General features: G+C 46.0%; 1 protein-coding gene across 1 annotated transcript in view; it reads left to right on the top strand.

The window, feature by feature from the left end:
• srrm4 (serine/arginine repetitive matrix 4) overlaps positions 1-14,089 on the top strand; it is a 437,595-nt gene that overhangs the window by 354,127 nt on the left and 69,379 nt on the right. The window contains exon 3 of the mRNA XM_070886319.1: positions 10,131-10,214. Coding sequence (XP_070742420.1) covers positions 10,131-10,214 — 84 coding nt within the window. The remainder of the gene's footprint in view (positions 1-10,130; positions 10,215-14,089) is intronic.

Here is a 14,089-nt window from a genome sequence, read left to right as displayed (position 1 = left end):
CCACTTTGTCATAGAATCACAGTGCGGCAACAATTGTGACTGGCTAAATCAAAGTTTTAAAACATCACAGTAGTGCTGCATTCGAATACTGAATTGTCTCCTTAATTCAGAAAGGGACTTTTTGTGTGGCTCACTCTTGAGATATTAGTCTCAAGATATTAGCAAATATAAGCTATAAATATGCCCAGAAGGAAATCTTTATCAACTTCTCATTATATTGACAAGTCTCATTCTCTATTTCCATACAATTCAGTTGTTGACAATAGTTTGTTGACAATTATTTACTTTAATCCTTATTTTAAACCATATGTTACCTTATCGTGGCAATATCACTTGCTGTAAATTCACAACAGAACTTTTGTTTGCTGTTTCATTATCACCTAAACGTACTTTTCAGATGAATTACTTTAAGTGCGATTGCAACCATTCTGCATTCTAATAACGCTGAAATGAATATGTTCTCACTGTTGGGGAACAGCTTCGGATCTGCAAATCACTTTGTGAGTTGCTCACTCTTGAGATATTAGTCTCAAGGGGCCCAAATTTCATGCCGCACATAGAACGGTGCAGCCCCGACCTGGATGACCGTTTTTTGTGCCACAAAGTGCGTCTAAAAAAAACTTACCTATTCTCCGGCTCCCTGCAGGCCCTCTGGAGCTGGGCGCAGTGCAGCACGAGCTGTAGGGGGCGGAGCCAGGTCCCTGCGCTGAAAACAGCGCTACAGTGGGCGTGCATGTGCAGTAGCTCCAGGCGCCCAAAACTGTGTGGGAGCGGCCCGAAGCACGCAGCCCCAAGCCCTGGCTGAATGGTCTCACTGGGGCTGTGTCGATAAGGCTGCCTCCCACGCCCAGCTCCTGCTTCCTCCGGACCGGACCCGACCCGACTTGACTCCCGCTCCCACCACCCCCCCCCGACCGGACCGCCCCCTCCCGACCCCCCCCCGACCCGACCTCCGCTTCCCCCGCTCCCGACCTTCCCCCCCTCCCACCGTTCCCGACCGCACCGAACCCCCACTCCCCAACCGACCTCCGCTCCCGACCGATCTCCGCACCCCTCCCCCCGGCCGATCTCCGTCCACGCCCCGCCCGACCGATCTCCGCCCCCCCCCAGACCGATCTCCACCCCCCCCCCACCCCGACTAATCTCCGCCCCCCCCCCGACCGATCTCCGCCCCCACCCACCAACTGATCTACGCCGCCCTCCCCCCACCGATCTCCGACCGACCGACCCCCCTCCCATCCGCCCCGACCCGCGCTCCCCCAGACCTGCGCTCACGAACCCCCCGGACCCCGGACCCGACCCCACCTACCTATCAATCCGGTAAGTCTAAGCTCGAAGTCTTCGGCCCGGCCCGGCCCGGCCTGCTCAGCCTCCCTCTCCTTTCTTTCTCTCTCTCTCTCTCTCTCTTCCCCCCTTCTCTCCCCCTCCTCTCCCCCCTCCCCTCCCTTCCTCCCTTCTCTCCCCTCCCTCCCTTCTCCCCCCCTCCCCTCCCTCCCTCTCTTCTCTCCCCTCCCTCCCTTCTCCCCCCCTCCCCTCCCTCCCTTCTCCCCCCCTCCCCTCCCTCCCTTCTCTCCCCCCCTCCCTTCTCTCCCCCCCACCCTTCCCCTCCCTCTCTTCTCTCCTCCCTCCCCTCCCTCCTCCTCCCCTCCTCCCCTCCCTCCCTTCTCACCCCCCTCCCTTCTCACCCCCCTCCCCTCCCTCCCTTCTCACCCCCTTCCCCCCTCCCTTCTCACCCCCCTCCCCCCACCCCCTCTCCCCCACCCCTCTCCCCCACTACACCCCCTCTCCCCCACTCCACCCCTCCCCCCACTCCACCACCCTCCTCCCCCTCCACCACCCTCCTCCCCCTCCGTTCCACCCCTCCACCCCTCCACCCCCCCTCCACACTCCTCCCCATCTTTCCCCTCCCCTCCACCCCTCGCTGTCAGAAACACAGACACAGACAGGCAGAGAGATAGAGACACTAACAGAGACACATGGGTGGGGGGGCCGTCCCAGCACGCTGTTGGAGGACTCCCGGTGCTGCAGTCAGTAAGTAGAAAATCATTTATTGATTTTTTTTTTAAATTATTTTTTATAATTTTTTTTTGATTGATTTATTGGTTGATTTATTGATGTATTTATCATTTATTATTGATGATGACTCTTTGTAAAACTGAAGTGTTTAATGTTTGTAAACTTCCCTTTAAACCGCCCCCCCGCCCCCCCCCCTATTCCCTACGCCTGATTTTCTAAGTGTAGACAAGGTTTTTCTGAGCGTACAAAAATCTACACTTACTCCATTCTAAGTTAGTTTGGAGTAAGTTTTCACTGCCGAAACTTTCAAAACAGGCGTAAGTGGCCGGACACGGTCCCTTTTGAAAAAAAAAATCTGTTCCAAACTGAAACTGTTCTAACTGACTAGAACTGGAGCAAACTAAATGCCAAGAATTGCAATTTCTAAGATATTCCATTCTAAACCAGTTGCTCCAAAAAAACAGGAGCAACTCAGGCCGAAATTTGGCCCCAAGATATTAGCAAATATAAGCTGTAAATATGCCCAGAAGGAAATCTTTATCAACTTCTCATTACATTGACAAGTCTCATTCTCTATTTCCATACAATTCAGTTGTTGACAATAGTTTGTTTACAATTATTTACTTTAACCCTTATTTTAAACCATATGTTACCTTATCATGGCAATATCACTTGCTGTAAATTCACAATAAAGCTTTTGTTTGCTGTTTCATTATCACCTAAACGTACTTTTCAGATGAATTGCTTTAAGTGCGATTGCAGCCATTCTGCATTCTAATCACACTGAAATGAATATGTTCTCACTGTTGGGGAACAGCTTCGGATCTGCAAGTCACTTTGTGAGTTCGATTGGAGCAGACGTTTTAGTTGTAGGATTGGGTGGAACAGATGGGTCCTGACAGCAGAACATTAGGATTATTGGAAAATTTAAATTTATAAAACTAAATGATCATAATAGAGTATAGCACTCTGAGCTGGTGGATGATGAAGAATAGTCCACAGGGACATGTCCAGCTTTCACTGTGAGCTGCTGCGTTACTGAAAGCAGCTGGTTACATAGCTAATGCTCTTCAGCAATGCAGATTGTTCGCTGTAGCCTTGCGAGGAATGTCCTATAAAGAGATCACAGTTTGACTGTAATTGATATACATTAGTTTGCTAGTATTTCATTTTCCAAATATTAATTCAAGTTGTTTTTTGTTTAGAAAACAGCAGAAAAATAATTCATGGCTGAAACATGTGACTAAAGTAATTGTCAATTAAAATACTCAATTTAAGTATGTGACTCGATTAATTCTCAGTGGAAATAGTTGAGTAGCACCTGCACTAATCTGATACATCTTATAGCCACTGATGTCAACACTGGGAACATGTCCATAGTGAGATTTATCCAATCAAAAAGAGTGAGCGTTAGAAGCCTACTCTCGATAATCTCTTGGATTCAGTCTCATAAAAACATAAGAACATAAGAATTAGGAGCAGGAGTAGGCCTTAGGGCCCCTCAAGCCTGCTCCGCCATTCAATAAGATCATGGCTGATCATCGACCTCAACTCCACTCTCCCGCCCGGTCTCCATATCCCTTGATTCCCTTCGACTCCAAAAATCTATCTAACTCAGCCTTGAATATATTCAGAGATTCAGCATCCATAGCCCTCTGGGGCAGAGAATTCACACCCTTCTGAATGAAGAAATTCCTCCTCATCTTAATCTTAAATAGCCTACCTCTTATCCTGTGCCCCCTAGTTCTAGACTCTCCAGCCAGGGGAAACCACCTCTCAGCATCTACCCCATAACAGATGCCATCTCACTTATAATCAGGAGCTTACGTTCACTGCCCAATATCCCATTATACAATAGCATGACCTGGGGCCATATCAATAAAAGCCTATGTTAAATGATCTGGATACTATCCTCTCACATATCCTTCCAGGTATGTCTCCCTTGTCTTCTGAAAGGAGGATGAATTCACGCTTTAGTAAGATGAGGCCAAATATAAAAGAACAAATTCATTTATTTTATAATTGTTAGCAACAACAACTGCCATTTATATAGCACCTTTAACAGAATAAAACATCCAAAGCAGCTTCACTGAAAAATTGACACCGAACCACGTAAGGAGACTTACATAAGGACAGATCAAAGAGGTAGGTTTTAAGGAGCGTCTTAAAGGAGGAAAGTGAGGTAGAGAGGCAGAGAAGTTAAGAGAGAGAATTCCAGAGCTTGGGGTCTCGGCAGCTGAAAGCATGGCCACCAATGGTGGAGCGATTAAAATCGGGGATACGCAAGAGGCCAGAATTGGAAAAATGCAGAGAGTTAGAGCTGGAGGAGGTTACAGACATAGCAAGGGGCAAAGCCATGGAAGGATTTGAAAACAATTATGAGAATTTTAAAATCGAGGCGTTGACGGACTGGGAGCTAATGTAGATCAGTGAGTACAGGGGTGATGGGTAAAAGGAATTTGGAGTGAGTTAAGATACAGGCAACAGAATTTTGGATGAGCTCAAATTTATGTTGGGTGGAAGATGGGAGGCTGGCCAGGAGAGCATTGGAATAGTTAAGTCTAGAGGTAAAAAAAGGCATGGACGAGGGTTTCCGCAGCGGAGAAGCTGAAGCAGGGGTAGAGTCGGGCAATATTACTGAGGTGGAAGCAGACGGTCTTGGTGATGGAGGGGATATGTGGTCGGAAGCTCATCTCGAGGGCAAATACGGCACCAAGGTTGCAAATGGTTGCCAAGGGAGAGGGATGGAGTCAGTAGTTAGGGAACAGAGTTTGTGGCAGGGACTAAAGGCAATAGCTTCAGTCTTCTCAATATTTAGTTGGAAGAAATATCTGCCCATCCACTACTGGATGTCGGACAAGCAGTGTGACAAGTCAGAAATAGTGGAGGTGGTGGTGAGGTAGGCCTGGGTTAAGTGAACATACAGAGAAATGTTTATGGTAAATTTCACCTCACCGTGACTTAATTTTAGTAAGCCTCCCTGTAATAGGCAAACTAGCAAACCGCACCACACTGTCTCTGTTTTCGGGCTAAATATTCACTTTTTCTGATCAGCGTTTTCTCTGAATCTGACCAGCTTTATCTTAAGGAAAATGATCTGTCTGTCTCTCTCATCAGCTGGGGTAGGGGAAGTCGCTGCCCATATGCGTAAAACAGTCCATGTTTTCTGCAATGTTTCTCCAGCAGTTTCTCTGCTCCCATCCATTGCTGAATGGAATAACTCCTTGCTGGAGAGCAGTCCCACAGGCACAACCCTTTGGATTGTTGCCCAAATGTCCATTATTTATGTGTGAGCCTTGGCAGTTAGTGTTGGTAGTGTTCGCTCAAGCCCGCTCTGGATAAATCATTTTTCGCTGATTGGGCTTGTTAAGCCCACCCAGCACGTTTCCTGGCCAATTTAAGGAAGCGGGTCTGAAGATGTCATTTGATGACATGTCATCACCCGGTTTCCTTAAAGGGACATGGCCACATTGATTTTGACATTTGTGCTGTCAGTGTTTTACAGCATTGAGGTGCTGCAAACACTGACAATCAGTGCACAGAGGTGCATGGCTGCACCCAGGCTCTCCCACGACTTCCTCCATATGCATATGGAGGGAGTCACAGTACGCAGGGAGCTTCTCTTCCCTTCCATCACAGCCTGGTTACACATTCCACAGGAGGGCACAAGCAGGGATGTCATCAGGAAGACCTGGCTGCAATGCCGCAAACCTTTCAATTAATACCAGTAGATCATGAAACGTTACTGCAAAGCCACACTCAACCTCATCCTACTGTGCCACTCATCACATCCCCATCACTCTGCCTTCCCTACCCTACTCCTTACTCCCTTACTCACACCAAATTATCTTGCACCTCCACCCATCCCTTTCTCTCTATTTACATTATCACTTCCCCATCTCATTAGCCACCTCTCACACTACCCTTCATCCTAGTGCAAGCATACCAAATTAAAACACACTTGGGTCTTTTAGCCAATGTTCATGTAAGGTTTCTGTTAATGTGTTGTCAAACATTGAAATCATTATTTTCAACACTTTGCCTTCTTGGACAGATTTGTGTGCACCTTTGGAAGTGGCTTAGTGAGTTGTAGTGAATCGTGAGACATAACGGTACCCCCTGCAATGCTGATGAGCGTGAAAAGAATAGCTTGGGCATTGTAGGGATATTTTATGGTGTTAGTGTGGGGTGGAGCCAACCTGGCACATCATGTGGCAGCCAGGATGTACAGCATCAAGTGAAGTAAATCTGGCCATGGTGATGACATCCCTGGCCTCCTGGGCAGCAATGTGGTCAGACGCTGATGCCCAGTGTCCTGTGCAGAATCAGGTGATTGTGGGGAAGGTTGGTGTTGTTGTTGGTGTTGCTGGTGTGCCTGGTGATGTTGGTGTTGGGGCTGATCATGATGGGATTCTAAGGACCAAGGTAAGATATTTACAAGGGCACCAATGCTGATATAATAGATGTCAGGTGAATTTGAGATGACAGAAGCGATCTGTTAATGGTGAGAGAAGTTGTTCCAATGAGGTGATACTGGATAGAGATTGTTTCAAACATTTGCAAGCTACATAAAGCTCAATGTGCCTTCCAAATGCAGTAAGCAACAACTTGGAAAGTGAACAGCTGTGAGATGGGAGCTTTTATAGCACAATTGCAGCTGTCAAGTAAAGAAATGAATTCATGTTCACACAACTCCTGACGTCCTTACCTGACATGATCCCTGAGCAGCGTAAACCTTGTGGACAACTTGGTAAAATGATAAGTTCAGCTCAAAAGTATTTTTAATAGGCTCTTAACCAGGTCGTAATCACCTAAATTGACTCCCTCGCCGCTGCGTATCGGGCCTGTTCAGCGTTGACCGACCCAACATCTGGAAAAATAGCATGGCGGCAGGTTGACAGTGGGGTCTCGATGCATTATCAATCATTTTATACTTAATAGCTGACCCGCCACCCATCCCGTACTCTGAGCGCCGGCAAAATTCCGGCCTAATAATTTTTCTTGTTACAAATGATATCATCTAAATTCATGTTTTCATTTGAAAACCTGCTTCAAGAATTAGAAGTATAATTGAACTGATAATGCGGTGTAAAGCAGCTATAGGCCGGTTAGTTTAACATCTGTAGTGGGGAAAATGCTTTGAAACTATCATTAAGGAAGAAATAGCGGGACATCTCGGTAGGAATAGTGCAATCAAGCAGACGCAGCATGGATTCATGAAGGGGAAATCATGTTTAACTAATTTACTGGAATTCTTTGAGGATATAACGAGCATGGTGGATAGAGGTGTACCGATGGATGTGGTGTATTTAGATTTCCAAAAGGCATTCGATAAGGTGCCATACAAAAGGTTACTGCAGAAGATAGAGGTATACGGAGTCAGAGGAAATGTATTAGCATGGATAGAGAATTGGCTGGCGAACAGAAAGCAGAGAGTCGGGATAAATGGGCCCTTTTCGGGTTGGAAATCGGTGGTTAGTGGTGTGCCACAGGGATCGGTGCTGGGACCACAACTGTTTACAATATACATAGATGACCTGGAAGAGGGGACAGAGTGTAGTGTTACAAAATTTGCAGATAACACAAAGATTAGTGGGAAAGCGGGTTGTGTAGAGGACACAGAGAGGCTGCAAAGAGATTTGGATAGGTTAAGTGAATGGGCTAAGGTTTGGCAGATTGAATACAATATCGGAAAGTGTGAGGTCATCCACCTTCGGAAAAAAAACAGTAAAAGGGAATATTATTTGAATGGGGAGAAACTACAACATGCTGAGGTGCAGAGGGACCTGGGGGTCCTTGTGCATGAATCCCAAAAAGTTAGTTTGCAGGTGCAGCAGGTAATCAGGAAGGCGAATGGAATGTTGGCCTTCATTGCAAGAGGGATGGAGTACAAAAGCAGGGAGGTCCTGCTGCAACTGTACAGGGTATTGGTGAGGCCGCACTTGGAGTACTGCGTGCAGTTTTAGCCACCTTACTTAAGGAAGGATATACTAGCTTTGGAGGGGGTACAGAGACGATTCACTAGGCTGATTCTGGAGATGAGGGGGTTACCTTATGATGATAGATTGAGTAGACTGGATCTTTACTCGTTGAAGTTCAGAAGGATGAGGGGTGATCTTATAGAAACATTTAAAATAATGAAAGGGATAGACAGGATAGAGGCAGAGAGGTTGTTTCCACTGGTAGGGGAGACTAGAACTAGAGGGCACAGCCTAAAAAATACGGGGGAGCCAATTTAAAGCCGAGTTGAGAAGGAATTTCTTCTCCCAGAGGGTTGTGAACCTGTGGAATTCTATGCCCAAGGAAGCAGTTGAGGCTAGCTCATTGAATGTATTCAAGTCACAGATAGATAGATTTTTAACCAATAAGGGAATTAAGGGTTACGGGGAGCGGGCGGGTAAGTGGAGCTGAGTCCACGGCCAGATCAGCCATGATCTTGTTGAATGGCGGAGCAGGCTCGAGGGGCTAGATGGCCTACTCCTGTTCTTAATTCTTATGTTCTTATGTTCCAAGTGCCACAGCAATTCAGGCGCTGGAGGCCTGGCCTGACCAGAGTGGAGGCCTGAGGCCTACTCTGCTCCCGGTGTACACTGCACGTGACTGCATGAGGGAAGTGTTATGCTCAAGGCTCATTAAAGCCACAGATTTCATGTTAATTAAAGGTCCTTCCCCCCACTCCCCCCCCCACCCACCATGCAGCTGGTGCACCCAAGCAGAGCCAATCGATGCTTCAGGGAAGGCCTCCAAGAACACCCTCCTGGGTGGCCCTCAGCTTCTAATAAGCCAACTTTTAGTCACTTATCTTTGCTTGGCCTCCAGATTCTTTCTGTAGGAATTATTGGATCATGAAATTGGCCTTGTGCGGTGGAGCAAAATGGGCAATAGAGAATCACCAGCCTATTTTATAAACTGCCTGAGTTTCTTTTGGAAATTAAAATCGGAGCACAGTGTCAAACGGGGATGTTGATTTGCCACAGTTTTTGTCTCCTAATCTGAGGAAGGACATTCTTGCTATTAAGGAAGTGCAGCGAAGGTTCACCAGACTGATTCCCAGGATGGCAGGACTGACATATGAAGAAAGACTGGATCGACTAGGATTATATTCACTGGAATTTAGAAGAATGAGAGGGGATCTCATAGAAACAAATAAAATTCTGATGGGATTGGACAGGTTAGATGCAGGAAGAATGTTCCCGATGTTGGGGAAGTCCAGAACCAGGGGTCACAGTCTAAAGATAAGGGGTAAGCCATTTAGGACCGAGATGAGGAGAAACTTCTTCACTAAGAGAATTGTGAACCTGTGGAATTCTCTACCACAGAAAGTTGTTGAGGCCAGTTTGTTAGATATATTCAAAAGGGAGTTAGATGTGGCCCTTACGGCTAAAGAGATCAAGGGGTATGGAGAGAAAACAGGGATGGGGTACTGAAGTTGCATGATCAGCCATTATCATATTAAATGGTGATGCAGGCTCGAAGGGCCGCATGGCGGACTCCTGCACCTATTTTCTATGTTTCTATCACTCGTTTTTCGCACATTCCAGAGGTCCACTTACAATTTGTAATAATTTTCCTGCAGGGATTACCTTTATGAGCCAGGATGTGGCCAGGTGGAGTGAACTCCCCTGGATTATCCAGGCGCCATTTTCTTTCCGACCAGCTAAATTTGAGAAAGTAAGGAATGCATCCCTGAGCCTCCTGTCATCTTTCCGTCTTCTAATGTTTGCCACCTAATATTTTATGTCAACTGCCGAAAGCTTTCTGAATACCACAGCTCACTAATGCTCATTGGGCACAGAGCAAGTAGCTCACAAAGCTTGCAATTTGTTTCATTTTTTTACAAAGGTGATTTGAGTCATTGGAGAGATTGCATTACTTCAAATGTGTTACTACATCTGAATCTCTGAAGCTCAGGAACATTCAAATGCATACGAATGTAAATAAGCCCTTGTGGTCCTTCTCCTCAGTCCCCAAAGGAAAACCCAGCCATACTATCATCCATCTCTGACGCCCCTCTTTGGGTCTGTGTCTGTAGTTATGGAACAGCTTCAAAGTGATTATTAGAATATCAGTAAACTGCTGGGTTATTTCTTGCTGATTCCTCTTTCTTTTTTCAGCAGGTCCTGTGATACAGCTCACTCTCCACCACCTCAATCGAAAAGGAAGAAAAAGAAGAAGAAGTCGGAGCACAAACGAAGACGGTGTGTGTTTATCTTTCAGGCAATGCGCGGCTTTCTATAACAAACTACCTTGGTAAACGTTAAAGTTCTCTGTACAGTTGATATTGTCTCTATACGTCACATACAATGTGACGTATAGAGACATTGTATGTGACGGATGGAATATACTGAGGAAAGTAACCCTTCACACCACCGTCTTCCTGCAGCCCACCTACATCACACTGCCTGTACCATGTATATCACACTATCTGTACCCTGTACATCACACTGCCTGTACCCTGTATATCACACTATCTGTACCCTGTATATCACACTGTCTGTACCCTGTATATCACACTATCTGTACCCTGTATATCACACTGCCTGTACCATGTATATCACACTATCTGTACCCTGTATATCACACTATCTGTACCCTGTACATCACACTGCCTGTACCATGTATATCACACTATCTGTACCCTGTACATCACACTGCCTGTACCATGTATATCACACTATCTGTACCCTGTACATCACACTGCCTGTACCATGTATATCACACTATCTGTACCCTGTACATCACACTGCCTGTACCCTGTATATCACACTATCTGTACCCTGTACATCACACTGTCTGTACCCTGTATATCACACTATCTGTACCCTGTATATCACACTATCTGTACCCTGTACATCACACTGCCTGTACCCTGTATATCACACTATCTGTACCCTGTATATCACACTATCTGTACCCTGTATATCACACTGTCTGTACCCTGTATATCACACTATCTGTATCCTGTATATCACACTGCCTGTACCATGTATATCACACTATCTGTACCCTGTACATCACACTTATCTGCACCCAGTATATCATACCGCCTGTACCCTGTACATCTCACTATCTGTACCCTGTATATCACACTGCCTGTCCCCTGTACATCTCACTATCTGTACCCTGTATATCACACTGCCTGTACCATGTATATCACACTATCTGTACCCTGTACATCACACAGCCTGTACCCTGTATAGCTTACAATCTGTACCCTGTATAATCACACTGCCTGTAACCTGTATATCACACTGTCTGTACCCTGTATATCACACGGCCTGTACCCTGTATATCACACGGCCTGTACCCTGTACATCACACTTATCTACACCCAGTATATCATACCGCCTGTACCCTGTACATCTCACTATCTGTACCCTGTATATCACACTGCCTGTCCCCTGTACATCTCACTATCTGTACCCTGTATATCACACTGCCTTACATAGAAACATAGAAAATAGGTGCAGGAGCAGGCCATTCAGCCCTTCTAGCCTGCACCGCCATTCAATGAGTTCATGGCTGAACATGAAACTTCAGTACCCCGTTCCTGATTTCTCGCCATACCCCTTGATCCCCCGAGTAGTAAGGACTTCATCTAACTCCCTTTTGAATATATTTAGTGAATTGGCCCCAACCACTTTCTGTGGCAGAGAATTCCACAGGTTCACCACTCTCTGGGTGAAGAAGTCTCTCCTCATCTCGGTCCGAAATGGCTTACCCCTTATCCTTAGACTGTGACCCCTGGTTCTGGACTTCCCCAACATTGGGAACATTCTTCCTGCATCTAACCTGTCTAAACCCATCAGAATTTTAAATGTTTCTATGAGGTCCCCTCTCATTCTTCTGAACTCCAGTGAATGCAAGCCCAGTTGATCCTGTCTTTCTTGATAAGTCAGTCCCACCATCCCGGGAATCAGTCTGGTGAATCTTCGCTGCACTCACTCAATAGCAAGAATGTCCTTCCTCAAGTTAGGAGACCAGAATTGTACACAATACTCCAGGTGTGGCCTCACCAAGGCCCTGTACAACTGTAGCAACACCTCCCTGCCCCTGTACTCAAATTACCCTCGCTATGAAGGCCAACATGCCATTTGCTTTCTTAACCGCCTGCTGTACCTGCATGCCAACCTTCAATGACTGATGTACCATGACACCCAGGTCTCGTTGCACCTTCCCTTTTCCTAATCTGTCACCATTCAGATAATAGTCTGTCTCTCTGTTTTTACCACCAAAGTGGATAACCTCACATTTATCCACATTATACTTCATCTGCCATGCATTTGCCCACTCACCTAACCTATCCAGGTAACTCTGCAGCCTCATAGCATCCTCCTCGCAGCTCACACTGCCACCCAACTTAGTGTCATCCGCAAATTTGGAGATACTACATTTAATCCCCTCGTCTAAATCATTAATGTACAATGTAAACAGCTGGGGCCCCAGCACAGAACCTTGCGGTACCCCACAAGTCACTGCCTGCCATTCTGAAAAGTACCTATTTACTCCTACTCTTTGCTTCCTGTTTGACAACCAGTTCTCAATCCACGGCAGCACACTATCCCCAATCCCATGTGCTTTAACTTTGCACATTAATCTCTTGTGTGGGACCTTGTCGAAAGCCTTCTGAAAGTCCAAATATACCACATCAACTGGTTCTCCTTTGTCCACTTTACTGGAAACATCCTCAAAAAATTCCAGAAGATTTGTCAAGCATGATTTCCCCTTCACAAATCCATGCTGACTTGGACCTATCATGTCACCATTTTCCAAATGCGCTGCTATGACATCCTTAATAATTGATTCCATCATTTTACCCACTACTGAGGTCAGGCTGACCGGTCTATAATTCCCTGTTTTCTCTCTCCCTCCTTTTTTAAAAAGTGGGGTTACATTGGCTACCCTCCACTCGATAGGAACTGATCCAGAGTCAATGGAATGTTGGAAAATGACTGTCAATGCATCCGCTATTTCCAAGGCCACGTCCTTAAGTACTCTGGGATGCAGTCCATCAGGCCCTGGGGATTTATCGGCCTTCAATCCCATCAATTTCCCCAACACAATTTCCCGACTAATAAAGATTTCCCTCAGTTCCTCCTCCCTACTAGAACCTCTGACCCCTTTTATATCCGGAAGGTTGTTTTTGTCCTCCTTAATGAATACTGAACCAAAGTACTTGTTCAATTGGTCTGCCATTTTTTTATTCCCCGTTATGACTTCCCCTGATTCTGACTGCAGGGGACCTATGTTTGTCTTTACTAACCTTTTTCTCTTTACATACCGATAGAAACTTTTGCAATCCGCCTTAATGTTCCCTGCAAGCTTCTTCTCGTACTCCATTTTCCCTGCCCTAATCAAACCCTTTGTTCTCCTCTGCTGAGTTCTAAATTTCTCCCAGTCCCCAGGTTCACTGCTATTTCTGGCCAGTTTGTATGCCACTTCCTTGGCTTTAATACTATCCCTGATTTCCCTAGATAGCCACGGTTGAGCCACCTTCCCTTTTTTATTTTTATGCCAGAAAGGAATGTACAATTGTTGTAATTCATCCATGCGGTCTCTAAATGTCTGCAATTGCCCATCCACAGTCAACCCCTTAAGTATCATTCGCCAATCTATCCTAGCCAATTCACGCCTCATACCTTCAAAGTTACCCTTCTTTAAGTTCTGGACCATGGTCTCTGAATTAACTGTATCATTCTCCATCCTAATGCAGAATTCCACCATATTATGGTCACTCTTCCCCAAGGGGCCTCGCACAATGAGATTGCTAATTAGTCCTCTCTCATTACACAACACCCAGTCTAAGATGGCCTCCCCCCTAGTTGGTTCCTCGACATATTGGTCTAGAAAACCATCCCTTATGCACTCCAGGAAATCCTCCTCCACCGTATTGCTTCCAGTTTGGCTAGCCCAATCTATGTGCATATTAAAGTCACCCATTATAACTGCTGCACCTTTATTGCATGCACCCCTAATTTCCTGTTTGATGCCCTCCCCAACATCACTACTACTGTTTGGAGGTCTGTACACAACTCTCACTAACGTTTTTTGCCCTTTGGTGTTCTGCAGCTCT

Source organism: Pristiophorus japonicus, chromosome 8 (genome assembly GCF_044704955.1).
Source record: "Pristiophorus japonicus isolate sPriJap1 chromosome 8, sPriJap1.hap1, whole genome shotgun sequence".
Lineage (NCBI taxonomy): Eukaryota > Metazoa > Chordata > Chondrichthyes > Pristiophoridae > Pristiophorus > Pristiophorus japonicus.
The sequence above is the reverse complement of the archived record's forward strand: the minus strand, read 5'-3'. Positions and strand labels throughout refer to the sequence as shown.